Below are 24,211 nucleotides of genomic sequence, written 5' to 3'. Positions count from 1 at the left end.
CAGATTGAGATGGATAATGGGAAGGAGAGGAGGGTATTATGCCCGTAGATATCTATGGAGTGAAGAAGGGGAAGGGACACGAAAGTAGAGCCTACATAAGTGCTGGAGCAGCTAACTGGTAAGTGACTTACAGCTGCTGAAATCACATCTGCAATGCTCATTCCTGCTATACTGTCTTCCATGCTGATGTTATTTCTATGTGTATGCTGTAGAGAGTTGGAGAGCAGAATCTGTTTTCTCTCTGTGCAACTTATGAGACGACATAGCAGCTAGTCTCCACCCACCAGCTTATAATGGCCAGACATTGACTCTGAAAAGTCATCTGAAAGTGCGGGTTTACTTTAATGATTCATGTAAATGAAAATTCACGTTACCAATTCAGCACATTTAATGTGAACAATCAAGTTATTTTGGCATTTAAAGTGAATGATGAGCGAACTAAAGTAACATCCTATATGAACCCCATAAAATACAAGACCCCAAACCGCTAAGTAGACATAACAATATATGGTGACAGAATGTGAGGAAGGAAAATGAAATGATATTGGGCTGTCTTAGTGTTTGTCACACGTCTAAAATAAAATGTAAATGAGTAAGTTCTATGTGATGGGGATTGCATGTTATTACTAAAACAGAAAGGTCTAGAGAGCTGACAGATCTGTTTAAGGCCAGAAAGTGTTCCATCCTTAAGGGTTAATGTTAAAGGGGTTTTCCAAGCAGCGCCGGCTGTCAGTTCCAGGTTACATCGGGGTCGGAGCGGAAGCCATAGCACCGACTGCTGTGTAGTGGCTGGCACTTGTAATTGCAGATGCAGCTCTCGCTGAAATCAGTGGGAGTTGCGCCTGCAATTACGAGTGCCAGCCACTACACAGCGGTCGGAGCAGCGGCTTCCGCTCCAATTCCCTGCTGTATCCCGGAACTACCTGGATAATCCCTTTAGTGACAAAGCACAAACAGATTAACTAGCACAAAAGAGTTCCAGGTGATGACTGTATTGCTGGGCTTCACAGAACGTGCGTTGGCGACTTTTGGCCACTGGACCTGTTAGACTGATGGAAGGTCACCTGGGCCACTCATGGAGGCTTCTTAAACCGTTTACAGCTCGGATAGGTGAAGGTTACAGAAATATAAGGACACTCTCACACATGGCGTCGGTAAAGCACCGTGTTTGACAGTGATTTTAAAGCACCCCATCATTGTAAAGGGGGATGAAGTGCGTTTAAAAAGCACAAAAACGCATGCTTTCTTATCCTGACGGGGGTTATTCAGGACGTCCCGATTACCATCGCAGCATATTATGCTCCAAATTCAAGACAAATTAACTTCCTTACAAAGCTATTCGAAATTGTAGAAGCTAATAAGAGTGGTACAGTCATCCTATGCGGAGATTCCAATTGCATCTTTGACCCGAGCCTGGACAGGAATGCCATTTCCCTTCCAATGCCCCATATACAACCACAACATTCCATTTCACATAACCTTAAAAGGCTTCTTTTACAACACCATCTTGTCGATTCCTGGAGGGAAGTCAACCCCACAGTCAAAGACTTCACACATTTCTCCGCCCCTCATTCCCTATACAGGAGAATAGACCATATTCTAGTACCGGCTTCATTTCTACCCCAAATTTCACAATCTAAAATCCTCTCTGTTCCCTGGCCCGACCACAGTCCAGTTACCATAACTTGCAACTCCCTAATGTCAAAACCCACTAATACCTTCTGGACTATTAACGATTCTTTATTAGCGCTTCCCAAGATAATGGCCACATTAACACCTAAACTTGAGGAATTCTTTACCATCAATAGCCCTTTTGCATCATCCTCTATTTCCCTTTGGGAAGCACACAAAGTGGTACTTTGCGGTATCCTGATCCAAATATCCTCTCGGAAGAAAAAGGTACGTTTACAAAGACAACTAGATCTCAAACAGAAAGTTCTACAATTAGAGGAAACCGCCAAAAAATGCTCTTCTCGAGATAATATGAGGACTCTTTTGCAAGCTAAGACAGCTAAATCTGTGCATCACAGATTTGGTCGAGAGAAAATTACGTTGGTCCCGTCAACGGTATTACATACTAAACAAAAAACCAACAACGCCACTAGCCCGCAGACTCCGTACTCACCCCATAGTGAACCCCTTCTTTAGGCTCCGCACACAACATAGCACTGTCACTGCAAACCCACAGACTATAACAGCTGAATTCAGACAGTTCCTAGCCAAACTATACTCTCAACCACAAAACACGCCAACGGACCTTCAGGACACATACCTTCAAGAGACCACACTCCCAATACTTCCAGAAACGCTACTGGAACTTTTGGCTGCCAAAATCACTCCAGACGAGGTCAAAGAAGCAATAAAAACACTTAAAGTAAATAAACGTCCAGGGCCAGACGGCTTCTCCGCTTCTTACTAAAAAATTTTCCCCATTACTTCAAACCCATCTTGCTAATTACTTTAACGCGATGCCGGACGGTCAACATGCCGGACAAACATCACTTATGGTAGCCATTACCATGATTCCCAAGCCCGAGAGAGATCCTCTGGACAAACAAAGTTACCAGCCAATCTCCCTAATCAATATTGATATGAAACTCCTCACTAAAATTTTAGCCTCACGATTAAATACGGCATTACCATTTATAATTGGAAGGGACCAAGTGGGCTTCGTCCCTGGCCGCCAAGCCCCAGACAGCATTCGTCGGATAACACACCTCACACACATCTGTCAGGCCAGGGGCATCCCTGCAATGTTGCTCTCCCTGGACGTCTATAAAGCCTTTGATACCTTAAGCTGGTCATACCTGTTTTCGGTACTAGAACATTGGAAGTTTCCCGCTGAGTTCCTAACTTGGTTACGCATCCTATATAACTCCCCAAAGGCCTTCGTTTGTTACAAGGGTTTTTGTTCTGACAACTTTACAATCCAGCGGGGCACAAGGCAGGGCTGCCCACTTTCCCCGCTCCTCTTTATTTTAGCATTAGAGCCTTTAGCTATAAAATTCCGTAATAATCCTGCCATTAATGGAATTGAGATTGCTGGGGACCACCACAAAATTAGCCTGTTCGCAGATGATATACTCGCTATAATATCATCCCCCCACATTACAATTCCAAATCTCATAGCGCAACTGTCCAGGTTCGGGTCAATCTCCGGTTTAAAAATCAACGAAACCAAAAGCTTTCAATCTGACCCTACCCTCACACACACTGTTCTTACTGCAATTGAATTTCCAATTTCAATGGTTGACGGGGTCTCTAGGCTATCTGGGGGTGAGCTTGACAAATTCCTATGATAAGCTATACACACAAAATTATATACCACTCCTCCGTAAATTTCGTCTAATGTTGGGACCGATACCACATATCGTGCATTGGGAGAGTGAGCTCCTTGAAGATGTCGTTCCTTCCCAAACTTCTCTATTTTTTTCAGAGCTCTCCCAGTTCAGGTTCCTGGGCATTTCCTGAAAACACTTCAGCAGATGACCCTTCGCTTTATCTGGAATAACTCAATCCCCAGAATGGCACGTTCCACCTTGTACAGACATAGACGAAAAGGAGGCTTGGGACTCCCACAACTTACAAAATACTGTCAGGTGGCCCAATTGGCCTCCCTACACTCCACGACAAATACCCCTCTCTGGCTCTCGATAGAGGCCATGGAAATTCATCCCTTTACAGTAGACGCACTATTATGGATCTCCTGACTTATAGGCCTGCCATATCTAATCCAATCTTAAAACACTCTCTAAGAGTTTGGGACTCCATAAAGTACTCAGGGAATTTGCTCTCCCCTCATCTGCCCCTACTGTCACTCTTACGTAATCCGCTCTTTTCGCCGGGTAATGACTCCCCTTCGGCCTTTCAAAACTGGACACAAAGAGGCATCACTAAGGTTCACCATTTACTCTCTCGCGAAGGAGTGATTACATTCCCTACCCTACAGAAAAATAAGGATATTCCACCCTCGGAATTATTCCGTTATTTACAGTTAAAAAACTGGCTGTCCTCCTGATTGAAAAATGCAGAATCTCCACTCACCCTTACCCCCTTCGAATCTTTCTGCCTTAAACACCCGCAGGCGAAAGGCATCATCTCTCAAATATATTCAAATCTTGTCAACACCACTTACCGCACACAATTACCATATGTATCCAAGTGGGAGCGAGACTTGGGGGATGTTCTGAGTGAGGAGGAGTGGTCTCAGATTTGGAGTTCCACCAATCAAGGGGTCTGTAACATATTAATGCTGGAAACCTCATACAAAATCCTACTTCGTTAGTACTTGGTCCCAACACGAATTGCACCTGCGGTGCCTGGTTACTCTAAAGATTGCTTCAGAGGCTGTTCTTCCCCTGGAGACATGCTCCATATATGGTGGTCCTGCCCCAGGGTCAAAAGACTTTGGATTAGAACATACTCTCTAATTTATTCTGTAACATATCATAACCTGCGCAAAAATCCCTGGGAGGCCCTGTTGAACAAAAAGATCAAGGATATACCCCCAAACTCCAGAAAATTGATTTCTTTCCTGGCGTAAAGCTTCCCTAGACTCTTCCTAAGTTAAACGCCGCATGAATTGGTACCCGATAAATGAAAAGCTAACTTCGATAGCAGAAGATAAAAATGACATATTTCTTAATTAATATATGGACCCCATGGATAAATTATGCCCTCCCTACGGTGGAGATGAAACTACTAACCTGAACACCAATCTCTTGATGCCTTTGCCCCTACGGGCGACAGTCCTGAGAGAGAGAGAATACCCCCCTCCCACCATACCACTCCCCCCCCCCCCCCCCCCTCCCAACACACTATTTGGCCTTGGCCAGGGCATTGTTACTTTTTGAATATTATTATTCCGGAAACCTGCATTGATAGTTGTGATATAAAATAACAACAAAATTGTTTGCTATTACCTTGGTATACACCCATCTGGAAGATACAAGGTTTGTAATCACCCTGTTACATTAAGGCTGGAAATTTTTCCACACTGCTGTACCCTTGTATGTAAGCTTAATTGAAAACTCAATAAATATTGTAAAAAAATAAATTAAAAAAACACAAAAACGCGTCAAAATAGAGCAGACAGCACTCGAAAATTGCAGTGTTAGAAAAAGACGCATTCGAGTGCAGGTCTACAAGACCCCATTGAATTCAATGGGAGCATTGTACTGCGATTAGCGCATGTGTGAGAGTGGCCTAATTATTTTATTCTTCTTGCTAAATGTTTCTTTTTTATGAAAATACAAAAATAAGCATCCGGTAATCTTCTGTCTTTATTCCTTTGCGCAGGTCTCTTCTCCTGGCATCCTGTGTTCATGGCGGCTGCTGTAAGTATAGAAGAATACTGCCTATTCCTATACTTGTCTATTTATTCGTCTCCAATTCCCTAAATACCTCTCAGTCTGAGAGCCAAGCTCCCTCGAGCAGTGAGACACTATGACGTCCTCGTTTCTTCCAGTTATCTCTTAGATTATTCTGTCATCTGGTGGTCCATTACGGTCCCAGCCTCCCCCATGCTGCCTAGTTTGCAGTGATTAAGCCGTCAGCCAAGAGCCAGGGAAGCAGCTGATGGCTCCCTGCAAGAGACTCAGGGGACTGTCCAGCAGTGACTTGTCCTTGTCCTGGATCATTTAAATACTATGTGCGGCAGATTTAAGGGTTCCTAGGGGGAGTATGTACAGCCTGTACTCCGTGTCACCATTCCTGCCAGGCTACTTTTTTAATACCTGCTGGGATGTTGACAGATGTCCTTCAAAGTGGTTGTGCCATTAGACTCAACCACATTCACAATGTGGCACCCAGAGCGATCAGCTAATTGTCCCAGGGTCCTGCTTCCCAGCATCCTCAGCAACCACTGATTTTGCTGGTCCATTTGTAATAAAGTCTACTAGGATGTGTTGGGTCATGGAGGGGGTTACCATTTGAGAGGACCCCACTTTATGATGTCCATATGCTCTAATCAGCTATGTGAACAAGGAGTGTTGTGTTTTTCAATTTCTCCTTTTTTAATTTGGATACTTTTTATTAATATTTTCAACTTGGTTTTAAGATACACAAGAAGAGACCGTAGTGTTAGATGTACAGTCAGCACTCCGCACACAACACCAAGTTACATGTCAGGAGAGCAACTGTCCATAATGATCCACAGCAAATTGCACCATTTCAATACAAGGGTGAAAGTGTGCTGCAGATCTGCACCAACATCTGCGTAATAGGCTGCACCAATGTGACCTTTGACACAGAAATAATGCGAATTTTGGTGCCACCATTTCTATTGCATGTGAACGAAGTCTAATACTCAGCACAAGTAAACTATGTTTCTCAGCTCTACTAGGAAGCCCCGAGGTGTCTATCCATTGCCCACATGTGGATTCAAATGTGAGAATACAATTTGTCTACACATGCATCCCCCTTAGGCCAGTGTCACACGGACGGGTCGGATTCCGCATGCGGGAGCCCACAGTGGAATACAGCCTTGCCCCCAGCCGGCGTCTGTGCGTACCTGTCTAATCTGTATTGCAGATGGCTGTGGCTGACAGGCCGTGGGTCGGACGTCCGACCGTGCGGAATCCGCAAGGAAATAGAACATGCTGTGATTGAATTTCTGCGAGTCGAAATCGCAATCGCTGTCCACTCATGTGAGCGGACATGCACATGTTCTATTTTTTGAATGAATGCGGAATACCGCGGATCGTCTGCGTGGGAGATGATTGTGGATTCCACAATTCAAATCCGGTTGTGTGAAACCAGCCTCAGTAGTCTAATTACAGCATTCATTCTAGAAACACATTCCTGTACACTTGGATGGTTAGGTTGTATCCAATGGGCTGCGATAGGCTTTCTTGCCTGATATAATATCCTGTGTACCTCCAGGGTCATAAAACCATCCATATTTGAATGTAGTAGCCCAAGAATACCTGTAGTATTTCCCCTCTTTATAGTGCCCGGGACTGCTGTCAGTGCTGAACATTCCCACACCAGGGGCATTAGGTAGGCCTCCAGTCTGCCATGTCTAAGGTATTAGGCTGGGTTCACACTGGGCGGATTCCGGGCGGAAATCCCACGGTTTGGCCACAGGGAAAAACGTGAGATTTCCGCCAGGAATCTGCTGCTTCAAAACCCGCGGCACCTAGCCACGGGTTTTGACGCGGCTTGGCCACATGTTCTTCAACTGCAACCGGAGCTCCCGTAGAGGAGAGCACGGCCGCAGCGGAAGGAAAAAAAAAAAGCACATGCTGCGGCTGGCGACTCCGCGCCACAGCTCCGGCTTTGCCACGGCGGATTTGCTGTCCTGTGTAGACGAGATTTCTTAGAAATCTCGTCCACATGGCTGGCTAAGTACAGGATTGACGGCCGCAGGCGGATTTGCGGCGGCGAAATTCCGGACGGAATTTCCGTGGCAAATCCGCCCAGTGTGAACCCAGCCTTAGGATCAGCTCTTACACTTATTTTACACAGGCACAGGGGAGTTCTATATACTCTATATAAAATGCAATTGAGAGAATTGCTGAGCCTCGCATAAGGACAGCGCGAGAATCATTTCCAAGATTATCCCCTTAACCCCTTGAGCGGCACGCCTGAAAATTTTCTGGGACGAGCTCCACTGCCCATAGCAATATAGCGCAGAAGATTTCCGGGCTATGTTTCACTATTGGACCTGCAGAGCACATTGCCATAAGCTGTGGCATTGTGCTCTGCCTGCACAGACCCACACAGAGCAGTGCAGGACTTTGAAAATAGAAGCAGGAAGATATTACCGATCTGCCGGCAACCTCCCGACTCTATTTTCAAAGTCCTGCACTGCTCTGTTTACAGGTTGCCATGGAGACTATCGGGTTGTCAAAAGCCAGCGGATGGTCTCTGTGGCAAGGAGAGCTGGTGCTTGGCTGTTAGAGGATAGCCAGGCACCAGCTCTTACACAGCAGAGAATGGAGAAAACCTCTGATCTCAGCTGTGTTAACTCTTTACATGCCGCGGTCTATGCGACCACAGCATGTAAAGGGCTGACAGAGGGAGGGGGCTCCCTGTCAGAGGATAGCCGGGCACCAGCTCTTACACGGCAGAGAATGGAGAAAAACTTGCGACTGCAGCATGTAAAGGGCTCTCACCATTCGACCCCCGGAATGTGATCAGGGGGTCCTGATGGGTCTCGTTGGAAGTCCCCTAAAGGGACAAAAATTTAAAAATAAATTAGTTTCTCCCTTTACTTCGTAAAAAATTAAAAACAAAATTGCACATGTGCTATCCCTGGCATGGTAATGACCCAGAGAAGGAAGATAGTAGATTTAACCCCTTAATGACGCGGACCCTTTTTTTTGATAACTTTATTTTATGGGTCAGTATGATTCCTACGATACCAAACTTGTATAGTTTTTTTTTTTTTTTTGCTGTAGTACTTGTATTTTTTTTTCAAAGACATTAAATTTTTTTAAATTATTTTCTGCTGCATCTTCTGCGCACATTAACTTTTTATTTTTCCGTCGACGTACTTGAGGAAGGGCTCATTTTTTGCGGGATGTACTGTACTTTACATTAGTACTAATTCGGGATACATACGACTTTTTGATCGCTTTTAATTGCATTTTTTTCTGGGAGACAGGGTAACTAAAAAAAAGTGCATTTCTGGCGTTCTTTATTTTTTCTTTTTGGACTATGTTCACCGTGCGGGGTAAATAATGCACAACTTTGATAGATCGGACTTTTACAGACGCGGTAATACCAAATATGTATCTTTCTTTTATCATTTACCGTATATACCGGCGTATAAGGCGACGGGGCGTATAAGACGACCCCCCAACTGTCACCTTATACGCCGGTATTACAGTGGAGAAAAAAAAAATCTGTACTCACCTCCCCCGGCGTTCTGTCGCGCTCCGGCAGGATGTCGCTCGCTCGTCGTCCCCAGCGCAGCATTGCTTTCTGAATGCGGGGCTTGAAATCCCCGCCTCCAGAAAGCTAATACACACGCCGTCAGCCAGTTACAGAATGGCTGTGATTGGCTGAAGGCGCACGTGGCTTCAACCAATCACACTATTCAATGACATCATTGAATGGGTGTGATTGGCTGAAGCAACGTGCGCCTTCAGCCAATCACAGCCATTCAATGCTGTCATTGAATAGCTGTACCGGCTGACGGCGTGTGTATTAGCTTTCTGGAAGCGGGGATTTCAAGCCCCGCATTCAGAAAGCAATGCTGCGCCGGGGACGAGGAGCGAGCGACATCCTGCCGGAGCGCGACAGAACGCCGGGGGAGGTGAGTAATGATTTTTTTTTTTTACACTTTTTTTTTTTTGTATTACCGGCGCATAAGATGACCCCCGACTGCAGAGCAGATTTTTCGGGGTTCAAAAGTCGTCTTATACGCCGGTATATACGGTAGATTTTTTTATTATAGATATGGCAAAAGGAGGGTGATTTAAACTTTTCCCTTTTTTTTTTTTTTTTAAACTGAGAAAAAGTTGCAAAAAAGAAAAAAGCTATTAAAATTTGGTATTGGCATAATCATATTCGCCTGTAGAATTACTTTAATGTATTATTTATACTGCTCAGAGAATGCGGTGAAAAATGAAAATAAAAAACATGCCAGAATTACAGATTTTGTTAATCTTGCCACTAGACAAAATGGAATAAAAAGTGATCAAAATTTTACATGTTCCTAAAAATTAGATAAATGAAGACTAGAGTTCATCCCAAAAAACAAGGGCTTCTAGAGCTCTGGCAATGAAAAAATAAAATAATACGGCTCTTGGAATGTGGCGACACAAAAGCAAACCTTTAAGAAAAAAAATGTTTTAAATGCACAAAAATAGCAAAACATAAAAAAACTGTATAAACTTGGTATCGCCGAAATCGTGTTGACTCAGAGAATAATGTTATCACATTATTTATTCTGTGCGCTGAACGCCGTAAAATGAAATCCAAAAAACAAATGGCAGAATTTCTTTTTTTTCCCCCAATCTCTCTACAAATTGTTTTACATTAAAGTTATGCAATACATTATATACACCCAAAAATGATGCCATCAAAAAGTACAACTTGTCCTGCAAAAAACAAGCCCTCATATGGCAAAATGCAAAAATGAAAAAGTTATGGCTCTTGGAACACGACTGCAAAATTAGTTGAAATTAAATGATTGGCCCATTAAATAACCTGCCCTGGTGGGCACGACAGGGTGGTAAGAAACACGCCACTCAAGGGGTTAAATCGCAGACATACGCCTTAGATCTAATTCCCATTTCCTTCCAACTTACAGTGAGAACTGTTTAAGGAAGCCTGACAGACTCACTAGAGGCTGCTGGATGACATATGACGGGGCGTGATGTACTGAGAGCTGAGGGGGACTGCTGTAGCCAATGGTTCTTTTTTATGTGGTATTGCTGTGGAAATTCCGCAGTGTTTCATTATGTGTGAACGTATCCTAAAACACCATTACATGGGACAAGACCTCCTGAGTTCCAATGACAGAAGCCAATAAGTTACAAGCACTTTCACTTTCCTCAAAAAGTTTCTGTTTAACAAAAACTCTTTTGTTATATGCACATTGTATGCAATGCTCTCTGTAATGGTGTTGTGCATTTAACCAGCTGGCCTCATTTTCCGAAGAGGGCAATTCTTCAACCCCTTTAAGAATGGGAAATTTTCCAGTCCACCAAATGAAAAATTTTAATAATATTTTTTTTGTTTTTATATCAAATTATGAGTTAACCATTTAAAGTATGTTTAGCCTTATATCTTCTGAAATAGTGTCCTTCTTTTCTTTGCAGTATTGCTTATGTATGACAGAAGCTGTTCTTCTATTGTCTCCAGAAACCTCCCCATTCTGCCCGCTTTCCCACAAGTCCAAGACCCGCTTGCACTGGCTTATACAACTCTGTGTACCAGTTTTTGCTGGAATAGGTATTGCCTCTATTATATGCAGCAAGAACCGCAGTGAGCATGCCCATCTCACTTCCTGGCATGGCATGCTAGGGGTGCTCACCTTAGTAGCTACATGCTGTCAGGCTATTTGTGGCTTTGCATTGCTTTTTCCACGTCTGGCACGAGTCACTGCAGTTTCACGACTCAAGATGTATCATGCCACATGTGGTCTTCTAGTTTACCTTATTTCTACATCCACCGTTCTCCTAGGAATGTGTTCTGACTGGTTTCAAGCACAGATTAAGGGACCTCTATGGTATATTTGCATTGCCCTACCTTTATATCCTGCACTGGTAATTATGAATCAAGTACTGGATATTTATCTACCAAGGAAGAAGGGTCAAATGTGAATTACAGATAGAGTTCAACCATCATATATTTCCCTTGTGACAGCAGGGTAAATTAAGATGGCCCATAAGATACACTAATCTTATTGCTTTACGGGGTTTTACTTGCACTGGTTTACTTGTTTTTAAATTACATTACTGTGATCAAGTCTAAATTGTACCTTCACCTTATACTGCCTGTGTGGTCATGAGAATTGCAGGGGGAGTTTAGCAAGACTGACCTTTCAAACGCCGGTCTTCTATAATTCCTTGGGTACTGGATGCACAGGCTTCTTTATACATTAGGTGCATCTCGGGCCATCCATGCACCTAAGAAGAAATCTGCACCAGATATAAGCTGGAATAGATTTCTGGTATAAGTTTCATCAGTTTCTGGCAAACTGTCAGGTCAGGGTGGCCACACCCCCTCCTAACAAGCCACTTCCCTCTTAAAACTGGCATTAGCTGTGAAAATTTTGAAAAGTTACACATTTTTGCACAAATAAGGCTTGCACCAAAGTTTACAGCTACAAACATGAGAAAAATGAAGTACACTGATTTTGTATTTTATGGTTTTACATGTCATGACACAATAAAAAAATTGGGTGCTTAGAACAATTTTTCCCAACTCCAGTCCTCAAGGCACCCCAACAAGTCATGTTTCAGGATATCCTATAGTAAGAACAATGGCAATGTCTAAGGCACCAACAATAATTCCATCACCTGTGTAATACTAAAAAAAAAACCTGAAAATATGACCTGTTGGGGTGCCCGGACGACTGGAGTTAAACAGTACCTTAGAATGTATTAAAATCGTGTAAATAGAACCTGGGATGAACACCACCACATGACAACTTGCACTGTCATTATTTAGTTAGCGAAAGCTAGACTAAAATGCAGAAGCATTGTTTAATAAAATTAAATACACCCTTACAGCTTCCATAGGAATTTTATAGTAAGTAGCAGCTAGGTGCTGATTTTCAAATGTTAATCAAGTGTAACCACCTGTAGAAAAAAAAGGTTTGGGCAGTTTGCTGGTTTGGAGCATTCAGGCTTGTGTTAACACAATGTCAACCAGAAAAGACATCAGCAAAGATCTTAGTAAAGCTGTTGTTATAAGGTATTTTCCAAATCATTTGGAGTCCATCATTCTACTGTAAGAGAGATTATTCACAAGTGGAAAACATTCAGGACAGTTTACAATCTTCCAAGAGGTGGATGTCGCAGCAAATTCACCCCAAGGTCAGACCATGGCATGCTCAGAGAAAAGTGAGAAAAGTACAAAAAAAACCCAAGAGCTACATCGCCGATGTAAAGGCCTCAACATGTGAAATTTTCAAGTTCATGACAGTACAATTATAAAAAGACTGAACAGGTATGGCTTGTTCTGAAGGAAAAAGTCTCCTTTTTCTAAAACGAACATGGCATCATGACTAAAGTTTGCAAAGCTATATTAGAACAAACCGCAAGACTTCTGGAATAATGTCCTTTAGGCCTCATTCACACGGGCGACACGGCATCGCCGCGAGAAAATCGCAGTGATATCGCAGTTTTGTAGCCCATGTTTCTCTATGGAACCTTCTTGTTTATCGCATTGGATAGCACGAACTTGCGATTTTCATGCAATGCAATTTTAACATTACAAAGTCCTATTAACCTTCTCGCTACAAAATCGCACAATTTCCAAGAAAAAAGCATCACTGACACAACAAAATCACGTGTACATTGCAGTGATATCACTGTCGCCCTCTGTGAATGTGGCCTTAGACTGACAAGATCAAGAGTGGAGATGTTTGCCTAGCGCCACATTTGGTGAAAACCAAGCACTGCATATCAGCACAAACAACTCATAGAAAACTGTCAAGCCTGGTGTTGGAGGGGTGATTATTTGAGATTGCTTTGTTGCCACAGGACCTGGGCACCTTGCAATCATTGAGTTGACCGTGCTCTCCTCTGTATACTAATGTATTCTAGAGTCAAATGTGAGGCAATTTATCCAAAAGCCAAAACTTGGCCGAAATTGGCTCATGCAACAGGATAATGATCCCAAGAACACCAGCAAATCTACCTTAGAATGGCTGAAAAAGAAAGTAATCAACGTGTTGCAATGGCCCAGTCAAAGTTTGGACCTCAACACAATTTAGAAGCTGTGGTGGGACCTTAAAGAGATTGTCTGACTTAAGGAACCCCCTGTCAATGGATCCTTGTATTAAAATAAAAAATCAGCAGTTACCTCTCTCCATTCCCTTGTTCGCTCCCCGCTGCTGGCTCCAGTCTCCCTGTTTCCTCAATTTGCATACTGAGCCAGTCAACAAACAAGGTGCAGCAGCCAGTGACAGCGAACATGGCTGAGCCTTGTCATTGACTGTAACAGCAGGTTTACGGGACGTCGCAGCTGCCTGTAAACACAGCGGGGGATCGGAGGGAGGTGAGTAACTGCTGATTTTTTTTATTTTATTCCTTGGGGGGGGGTCGACCCATTGTCAGGGGGTTCCTTAACTTGGACACCTCCTTTAAGAGAGCTGTGCATAAATAAATACCCACATACCTCAATGAACTGAAGCAACGTTGTAAAGAAGATTTGGCCGAAATTACTCCAGAGTGATGTGAGAGACTGATGGTCATACAGAAAACTATTACTTCTAGTTATTGCTGATAAAGGTGATTCTACAAGCTATTAATTCATGGGGTGTACTTAATTTTTCAAACATTGCTTCTGCATGTTGGCCTAGTTTTTGTTAGATGACATGGTGGTGTTGTTCATCTGAGGTTGTATTTACCTAATTCTACGACCTTCTGAGGACCAGATGTTTTTTATGTCCTGATAGACAAAACCATTGAATTCAAAGAGGGTGAACTTAGTTTTTCATATGACTGTATATGCATTTGGAGTTGATGTATGAACACTCGTAGAGTACTTCATGTTAAGTGCTGCTGTGTGAGATTTGTGTTGTGTTCTTTGTTGTATCCTTGAGTTTGAAGCCTCGGCTCTCTGAGGATGCCTGCGCAGTCCTTGAGGATTTAGTTGGTGCTTTCTAGTACAAACTAAACAGTAATGCGTGTCTGTTACATTACGGTAAGATCTCCGCACCGTCTGAGGTCTGGCTTCTCTAGTAGCTCCAGCACTAACATTCTTCAAGAGCGTTCCTTCTCCTTAAACAGCTGAGCGAACTTTTGATTTCATCCTATGAGTCTTTCATCACTTAAAAGCACTTAATATTACGGATCTTAAATACGGGTACAATTGCTTCCAAAGCAGGGTATGAGCCTGTACTGCACTTACCGCTAAAGCTACATTTACTTCTGTCCTCATATAGACTGTAATAACTGATAGATGATCACAAAAAAGGTCTAATAATTATGTATTTAACTGCATCTTGTATAGAACTTTATGTACAAAATTGAGATTGTGAAAGAAGTTGTCAAGTTTATATAATCTGTCACGTTTTTTGTTGTTGTTAGCCGTTTAGTCGTTCACGACCCTCGGCGACGATAAAGGTGAGCTCTCTCCATGTTTTTCGGTTTTGGACTGCTTTTGTCAGTTGTGTGATATCCATGCCAGTATCAGCTCTGACAGTATCCGCCTTTGGCGGCCGGGTCTTCTTTTGTCACGTTTTTACTCACTGTTCTCAAAACTTTGCTGCACTTGAACCTAGTTTTCTAGGGGTATAGTCTGTATGGGAGGACATGGAACTCAGGGTTTTCCGGGGTGTTTTTCTATTACAGAAACCTTTGTAACTTCTCTTTTAACTCAGCCGACCTGAAATTCCAACTTCTCATTAAATTGTTTACCAGACGTTTAGCCGGGGTAAGACGAGAACCTTGGTCTTTGTATATATGACACCAAACAGCAGGAATTATTTATTTTGGGCCTCTCTGTTTTCAGAACATTCATGTATAGCAGCAGGCTCAGTGATGTACCGTACAACACTCAGCAAAAAATGTTGTTATTTTTAATTTAAAGAAGCAGTTTTAGGAACTCCTATAGAAAATTGTGATTTTATTTTTATATACGTTTTTCCTCATTGAAGATGTCTGTGTGATTCTACATAGAAGTCTAGTTTGCTTAAATATAATAGAATGCCAAAAATCCACATTACATTGAACTAGAAGACGTGCGCTACCCCTAAATAATGGATTCCATATGCAATTACATTTGTTCACACTGGCATCTTGACGTCCATTTATAAGGTTGTAAATTAATTATCCACTGATTCTGTGGGGTCACTGACGGGGCTTCTCATGGCTTAAGTATTTTTGTTGGCAAGAATATCACTACTGATCGTGCTTTTGCCGTGAAAAGTACCAGCGTGGCTAATGACAGCACCAGTTTAGGTGTCTTGTACATTTGTGAGCAGCGCCCTTAATTATGTTGGTTCTATTTAAATTGTCACTGAGCTTCCAGCAAACTGTATAAATCAATAGGACAGGCAAATATAAATGAGAATGTTTCTTTCTACATGTATCCGGCTCCTCTTTTCCCCTAAACTGTTCACAAAACTCCGACAAACTGATTAAATCCATCTTGGCTGACAAGACAGACTAAGGACCCAATTACACGGGATGACCTGTGAGGCGCAGATACCCAACACATCGTCCTACCAATCATTCCTGTGCTCTTACACAGGATGAGCAGAGCTCAGTGAATGGAGGCGAAGCAGCCAGGGATCGTTTTAGCCCTTCGCTCCCATGCGCAGTAAATGGGCAGTTGTTCATAAGTGATACTACCTGTTTACACGGCTGATCTGTCCTTAAGTTCTTTGCCTGCTGAAATTGAATGAAGAACCAGAAGCAATTGCATTCTCGTTCATCGTTCAGTCACAGCATTTACACCGAATGCCAATCGTTCCGATTCCCGCTGGATGTGGGAATCTGAATGATTTATCGTCCCGTGTAAAAGGGCCCTAACAGCTCATCGATAGATCGGATTACATGCTGGCCATAGAAGTCTATGGAAATGGTTGGCCAAGTGAGAACAAAGCATAGAAGCACAAAGACTGCTGCATGTTTTATTGTCTATGAAATAGAATGGGTCCAAGTGCAACAGTCTGCTCCAATAACATCAATACCCAGATTGTATAATGCTTGTAAATGTAGATCAATCAAAAATGATGTTATGGAACTTGAATTACACTTACATTGTATAGCATTGCTAGCAAGATAGTAGTAGGAGTAGTGCGGTATATGGCCTGGCAATGTGTTGACTGCACCTCCACGAGAATGCTGCGCAGCAGAGATGTAAACGTAGAGCTTAGAGAGTGGGGGGCCAAATACTGAGAAACGCTTTGGCCAGTAGTGTACTCTCATTTACCAGCTCCACGTGGGTCATCTGGTGACGTCACCCAGCAGCTACAGAAGCCACCAGTAACCAAAAATATACTACACTTTTTGGAATGAACACACTTCTGGGACCCTGACCTCCTCATGTATCCCACCAGAAATGATAATAGATCTCTTCCACATCCCAGTTAACACTTCCTACCAGACATTCCATTACTTATATCTGCCCTGTTAATATATTGCCTTAGGCAAGATGCAAATTCAGCCATCCATCATACATATGTTCCTCTTATTAATAGAAATAGAAGTAAAAAAGAGACGTAAAACAAATAGCATTCTTCATTAGGTCCCTAGAATATTCTTTTTGTCCATGATTAATTATATTAAAAGCAAATAACTCAATTCCCAATTTAATCCTTTGAGGACTACTAATGTGTCCAAATTATAAATCCACCTGGAATCCGCATCTTTGTGATGTCACTTGCCCACGTTCTTCTTGTACTTTTTTATTGCAAACGCTTGAGTCCTTTTCAAACATTCCTCATGTTTTTCCATATAATGCTTAGAAAGTGGGTGTCCCAAAAAGTTTTTTTTTAACCTATTACTAATGTGTTTCCCTACTGTAAGTAATGCCTCAATCGCCCTCCATATAAATCTGTCATTAATAAATCTTTGTAGCACTTTAAGGAAATTGTGTGCACAGATAACAATGGAAGGCACTAGACTATAGGATTTACTCTTTGTAGAATTTGTGATGTTTGTGAAAAACTATGCATTAAGGTCCCTGACAGCTGTCGCACGGGCTGCCGCCTGACTATCACTCCTGTGCTTTGCACTACTCCCGCTATTATCTTGCAAGCAATGTATTCAATGTAAGCGTGATTCAATTTACATTACATTGTTTTTGATGGATTTATTTGAGGAAGCTGTCACTGTACTTTTACAAGTATTATATGATCTGGGTATTGATGTTATTGGGCCTGTCTGTTACCTTTGGACCCATTCTGTTTCATAGGTCTGATTTTAGTGTACACTAATTGATGCTCACATGTAATGGCTTGGTAGATGCCATTGATGTGTCGGCACCATCAGGGATTTATCGCTCACTTTACATTAGCACAGATACCATTGTTTTATTTCATTTTGTGTTTTGTTGACTAAAGCCTCATTTAGACGCAACAATTATCGCTCAAAATTCGTTAAAAGTTTCTAAAGTGAGCGATAATCGTTACGTGTAAACGCCCTCCCATCGTGCACTTTTCGTTAATAATTCATTCATCGTTGTCTTTCACTTCACTTAAAATCCATCGTTTGGTAGTTCATTTATCGTTTGGTTTAAATGCAAATCGTTCAGTCGTGTAACAATTTTTACCTCATTTTTTTACCTTCCCTAATGCACACGCCTTTCAAACAACGTATTCCTCAATTATTGTTTATCGTCCATTTTCCAACGATGATCATTACGTTTAAACGGTCGTCTTTAAAGGCAAAACCATCGCTCACTTTTGATCGCCTAAACGAATTTTGAGTGATAATCGTTGCGTCTAAATGGACCTTTACAGCTCCTCCATGTTGCTACTGATGCAGCTTCTCTGTTTGTCAGAAATGATGGTGGGGAGCAGTATCTCCTCTGTGTGTGCAATGTATGGGAGACATTGTTGCAGCTAGTCTCCACCCACCAGCTCAGGTCAATGGGCAAAACTGCTAATGCAGAATGTAAGTTATAGAATGGTCAGAAATAGTGCTGTTCCTCATGTGCAGTCACATGACAGATTATTCTGAACAGACACATGACAGATTATGTACGATTTAATACCTTTCAAATAGTGGGTATTCTTTGAGTCTTACTGATTTGATAAAATATTTGATTGTGTCTATGTATGTTCTCAATGCATAGAATGTATGTATTTAACTTTTTTTTATATATTGCAGTATATAATATATGGCATCTATGCAAATTTGAGCAGGAAAAGCACACATCTCTGCTAATTGTGTGAATGTATGTGTACAGGGGCGGATTTACTACTGAAAATTCACATTTTATTATGTGTTTTTTAGACACTTTTTATGATTTTTCCAACACAGTGGTGTGGCTTTGTGAAATGGATGCATGGCTTAAATCCGACATTATGCTCCAAAAATTGCTTCTAATGTTGGCGCAATTTTTGTTCTAAACTGAGCCAACCAATATGTGGTTATATGGTATGCACTTTCCCAGCACCAGCTGTAGGTCAGATTGCAAGGGGTTAATCTATTTCACTCACCTTCCACTCAAGTTAGAAATTAAGCACAGATCACACCGTCACACAGTGCATACCCTCAGATGCTCACTGCCACCAGGAGACCTGCATACACAGTACTTTCTTGGTGTCAAAGGGTTAATACTATTAAAGGCTACAGGTGCTAAGCCACAAGGACTACACCTATCAAAATTGTAAGCTTTAATGCAAAAAGATGCTTATAAAAGGTACAATGGAAGCCAAACAGCTCTAAAATAAAGGGAGAAAACACAAAGAATTTAAATGTACAACAAAGTTTTAAAGGGCATTTGTCATCATCTTTGAGTCCCACAAGCTACAGGGGAAGTCCAGGCCATATCCTCCATTCCAGCACTGTGCCCCTGAGAAATATGCGTGCGCACAGCATGACTCCTTTTAAGTTGGGTTCACGCAGGGCGGTGTTGCCACGGCGAATCCGCCTGCGGCCGCTAATCTCAGGTTTAGCCAGCCATGTGGACGAGATTTCTCAGAAATCTCATCCACACAAGACGGCGAATATGTCTCGGCAATGCATGTTCATTTTTCTTTTCTCTGTTGCGGCCATGTTCTCCTCTATGGGAGCGCCGGCCGCAGCAGAAAAGTGTGCAGCCAAGCCGCTTCAAAACCCGTAGCTAAGTGCCGCGGGTTTTGCAGCATCGCTTTCCCGGCGGAAATCTCGCGGTTTTTCTCTGCAGCCAAACCGCAAGATTTCCGGCGTGTGAGAACCCAGCCTTAGAATGCTCTGTGCGCCTGTGCCTCCTTGATCTCTATGGAGCAGTTCACGCACACAACCTCCTGCGGAGTCACACTGTGTGCACATGCTGATTTCTTGGGGGTACAATGCTGAAATGGGGGAGCTATAACATAGTTTTATGGGGCTCAAAGGTGAGGGACAGTATTTCTTTAAAGTCTTCTTTCGAGAGCCTGGGATGAACAATGGAACATATTGCAGTGCTGGCTAGTCCCTTGACATATCTACACATTTCTAATGTCCAACACTTGTGGATGCCAGTCACCTGACTCAGGTTTCAGAACTTGCCATTCGTTCATCGTGAATCTCTGGTTTAGAACAGAATGGAGAATATTCAACAGTCCATCTTCCTATATTCCCTCTTCCCTATTAGATGATGGCAGGAAGCTCCATTTCTCTGGACAGATGTCCATCTGCTTTTCCCTTTTGAAACTTGTCCATTGGACTTGAGGTGACGCATACTGTACCACTCCTCTCCAAGGTATGATGACTCTTCACAGCTCTTTCCTGCAGTAAAACCAGATGAAAGACCTTACTGGATGACACTCCTTAACCATGGAGACACCACATATATATACAGTTATGCTACCATCATATGAGGTATACGTTGGACTACTAGACAGTCTATCAACAAGCAGTCACTGTGATAAATCCAACACATTTGAAGACTATTAGACAGTATTAGTAAATACTGTAGATTGCCCCATTGTATGAAACTAACATGTAATGATTTGCACTTCTATGTGTTCAGTGTGTCCTTTTCTTATGTTTTATGCTCTTTTATTGTGATGTTAAATTCAAAGACTTGTTGTCGGGTGTCTTTCTTTATAAACTCAGGTGCATGTCCTGCTCAGATGCTCTTCTGTCTGTCACTGGTACTTAATATTTATTATGTTTTTATGGTCTCTGAATCTTCTGTTATCAAATTAAATTATTTTAATAAATACACTCCCTTTTGTGCGGTTCTCATTTGCTTAGTTTTTGTTTGTTTGTTTTTTTAAACATATGAAATCAATAGAGGGAAAAATGAATCCGTTTATTTCCGTTTCTTAATAAAGCAGGTCGCCCACTCTCACCTGGTTGTCATCCCATTGACTGAAAACGTCTGTCAATTTCACCTTCAATTTATGCATTAATCCCAAAGGCTCACCTACTTTTGCAACTTGCAGACGTGATTATTGGATAATTTTACTGAAATAAATGACCAATTCTGATATTTTTGACTCATTTGTCAGATTTGGCTCTATTTATTTACTTTTAGGATTTATGTGAAAATCTGACGTAGGTTCTGGTCAAATATAAGCATGTATATGGAAAATTCAGCACAAATCTATGCAGTCCTTAACCCTTTCCAATCCACTGTCTGATATCTGAAGACATTTTGATTGAAGGCTGTACAGCTTCGATGTCGGAAGACATCCGGCAGGGTAATCTTACTGTATATTACTGGCCGCTCCGTTGTTGGGGGGGGGGGGGGGGGGGGCCTCTCCAGCATGTCCCATAAAGCAATACTGGCTCTAGCCAGCAGATGGCGCCATTGTTTAATGGCAGAAAGAGAAAACCCGCTAGGAAACCTTGAATCCAAAATTGGATTGCAAAGGGTTAAACAGCCATTCGAAGGAGCATACTTCTGTACAAGATATATGCATTTTGGAAGCCCATATTCTGGATCTAAATGCGCAGCTTGCAACACTGAGATCTGTTGACAACCTGGAAATAAACATTTTGCCTCCATTTTTAGTTTTTTTTTTCTTAATGTTTTTTGCCGTGCAGGATAAATACTGTGTTCAATTTATTATACAGATTGTTATGAATGCATTGATTCGGAATGTGTTTTTTTTAGATTATTTTTATACGAGCAGGAAAGTGAGCAAATAAAAGGTTTTTTTATTTTAAACCATTTTAATTTTTTTTAATGTTCTTATGTCCCAGTAGGTGGTTTGAACTATAAAATCTCTGATCGATATGATAATACACTGCAGTACTTTATGTTCTGCAATGTATTATTGCTCACAATAGCGATACTAGGCCATGGCAGGCCTGGACACTAGTGTATGGTGTCAGGTTGCCATGGCAACCCCTCCTCTCTCTCCCTTCCCCCACGATTACATTGAGGAGTGCCAATGGTGTCAAAGAGAGAGGAGTCTAGACCTAACAAGGGAAAAATGCAACAAATCCCCTCAGCGTGACATAGAAAGAAGATCAAGGAAATGGGAATCTATCAAGTGGGCACACCTATTCATTAGTTCAACTTATACCAGTTAGGCAGAAACCTCCACCCCTGTTGCAAAATAATTTGTCCAGCAGCCCCAGATTCTTTTCAAAATTTGCAGGGCTGACCCTGGCTACATACGTCTGCTTGTACAATGGTGCCACACTATTATCTACCTGTTTCCAGACAGCTCTAGTTGGCGTCTTGGGGTGCTTCCAATTCAGCAGAATTACCTTCTGAGTGTAGAAGAGCCAGAATCTGTACAAGGTGCGCTTTGGGACTTCTTATTGAGGTCTCTTTTGAAATGGTTCTGCAATAATCTGTCTCGTCTGGATTTCCTTTACTACATGGAGATAGAAAAAAAAAACCCAAAACGTTGCCATGAAAAGTGAATGATACCAAAAAACAAGTTTACACATACCAACTATCCTTTTTCTGCTCTTGGAAGGTCACTATAGCTTAGTATTAATTTATAGTAGATACGTTCCTGCAGACGTCTGTTGAGCACCAGCTTGTTGAGGGTCGAATTGGTCCCACAGTGACTGCTTTTAATGCACAGCAGCTACAAGGGCTTTGGAGTTAAAATGAAAAGGCTCTTCTTGGGCCACAAGAGGTCTTCTGTGTTGACTTGGGAACTACAAAAAGGCAGAATGTAATTATGTGCATTTATAATTTACAGTGCACGAAAGTAAAATCAAAATTTGCTTTTACAGTCTGTAAATCTAGACACGTTTCTGCAACATATCAAGCTTCACCTGAAAACATTTAACTACAATTTTAGGTTGTTTGATTATTTAGATTGTGAGCCCCATTGGGAGCAGGCCCAACGCAAGTGATGACGGTTTCTGTACGGAATATGTATGCGCATGTATAAATGAATGAATACATCTAAATATGAAAATGGGTCTTCCTGCTGGGAACTGCTTGCACTATCTAGACGTCTGTATGCGGCTGTTTGCTCTGTAATACTCTATCAGACAATAGAGGAAAAAAAACATTGCAGGCTTACAAATACCCAACAAAGTGTTGTTAGTCTTTAGACTGCATTGCCAAGGATAGCTTTTGAAATCCATTTTTATTCTTTTCTTTGGGAATTGGTGGATTCTTTCTACAGGTAGGCTAGTATAGTCAGCATTTGGGAAGCTGTATGAAGGGCTGCACATCTGCCTCATTAGTAGAGGTCATTTAGGGCTTCTCTGATTTTGGTCAGCTGATCCTCCACACCCAGAAATACAATATAAAAAGGTAACGTGAACGAGAAAGAGAGTGCGGTTTGTCATCCAAAGCAAATGATGCAGAATCGGGGCCGGCCTCAAGTTAGATGGTGCTATGTGCAAAAGTTTTCATTCCTTATAAGTCTCCTCACACAGCTTCTAGGTGCTTCCGTTAAGGAGAAACAATACCCTTCCTGACCAACATCTATAGGCCTCTTGCTACCCAAGCCAGAAACCTGCTGCACACTGATGAGAGGCAATTACCATGAAACAGCTGTCTGTGTATGGTTATTCTGGCTTTGGCTCACATTTCCAAGTCATTGTTATAAGGCTTCTTTAAAAAGTCTGACATTGACTTGCAGGAAAGCTGCCTTCCAATAAGTGGCTATAATGGTATTGTTCTATCTTTCCATTTGCATATTTGAAAGTTTTTTTATTGGCACTTCCCCATCATAACAAAAAAAAACACTAGTTAGAACGCTGGAGAGAACTTTCACAAACTATTTAAAAGGATACAGGATATTTACTGTATTTTATGCGAGTTTTACACAAACTTATTTCAGGCACAGGTAATACACTCATGTGAAACCAGCCATAGGGAATTTATTTGTTTCTGTTTTGACCATATGATATTGCAGCCAGCTTATTTCTTCACGCCTTCTAAGAACCATAAGGCTCCAAACAAACAAACTGCCCCATTTGTTGTGGAGTTTGATGCAGATTTTAATGTGGATTTTGGTGCAAAACTCACTTCCTCATTTGAAGAGGTGGAATCTGCATCAGGAATCCGGTGCTATAATTATTAGGTTGCACATCCAAAATCCATTTTGCTGGTCACTTTCCACAGTCGATATTTTTCTGCAGTATATGGATGAGATTTTTAAAGTCTCATTCACGTCTGTTACTGTAAATGCTGTGAACTTGCTATGCGGAGAGTTTGCACAGAAAGCCTGCTACAAGTCTGTCTTGTTTGAACATAGCTTAACTTTTTTTATTTTTTAGTAATATGAGGGCTTGTTTTTTGTGGGACTGCAGCCGTTTTTCATTTTTTTTCTCCCCACTTTCAAAAAATTGTAAATCTTTTATTTTTCTGGCAAAATAGCTGCATGAGGGCTTTCTCTTTGTGGGACAAGTTGTATTTTGCAATGATACCATTTGTAATACCGTATAATGTGTTTGAAAAATTTCTAAGTGGAGGGAAATGGAAAAAAACACAATTGTGCCATTTTGGGGTTCTGCTCTTA

At 41.8% G+C, this 24,211-nt stretch overlaps 1 protein-coding gene across 5 annotated transcripts in view; it reads left to right on the top strand.

Moving 5' to 3' along the window:
- The window catches only part of CYB561D1 (cytochrome b561 family member D1), a 33,200-nt gene extending 12,694 nt beyond the window's left edge, over window positions 1-20,506 (top strand). For 3 of the 5 annotated variants that reach the window (XM_066600267.1, XM_066600268.1, XM_066600269.1), the window contains exons 3-4: window positions 5,299-5,336; window positions 10,773-20,506. In XM_066600267.1, coding sequence (XP_066456364.1) covers window positions 5,299-5,336; window positions 10,773-11,276 — 542 coding nt within the window. In that variant the 3' untranslated portion in view covers window positions 11,277-20,506. The remainder of the gene's footprint in view (window positions 1-5,298; window positions 5,337-10,772) is intronic. The other 2 variants (XM_066600271.1, XM_066600270.1) reach the window with 2 other exon arrangements.
- Window positions 20,507-24,211: the final 3,705 nt, after the last annotated feature.

This window comes from Eleutherodactylus coqui, chromosome 4 (genome assembly GCF_035609145.1).
Source record: "Eleutherodactylus coqui strain aEleCoq1 chromosome 4, aEleCoq1.hap1, whole genome shotgun sequence".
In the NCBI taxonomy this organism is placed as follows: Eukaryota; Metazoa; Chordata; class Amphibia; order Anura; family Eleutherodactylidae; genus Eleutherodactylus; species Eleutherodactylus coqui.
This window is presented reverse-complemented; position numbering and strand designations above follow the sequence as displayed.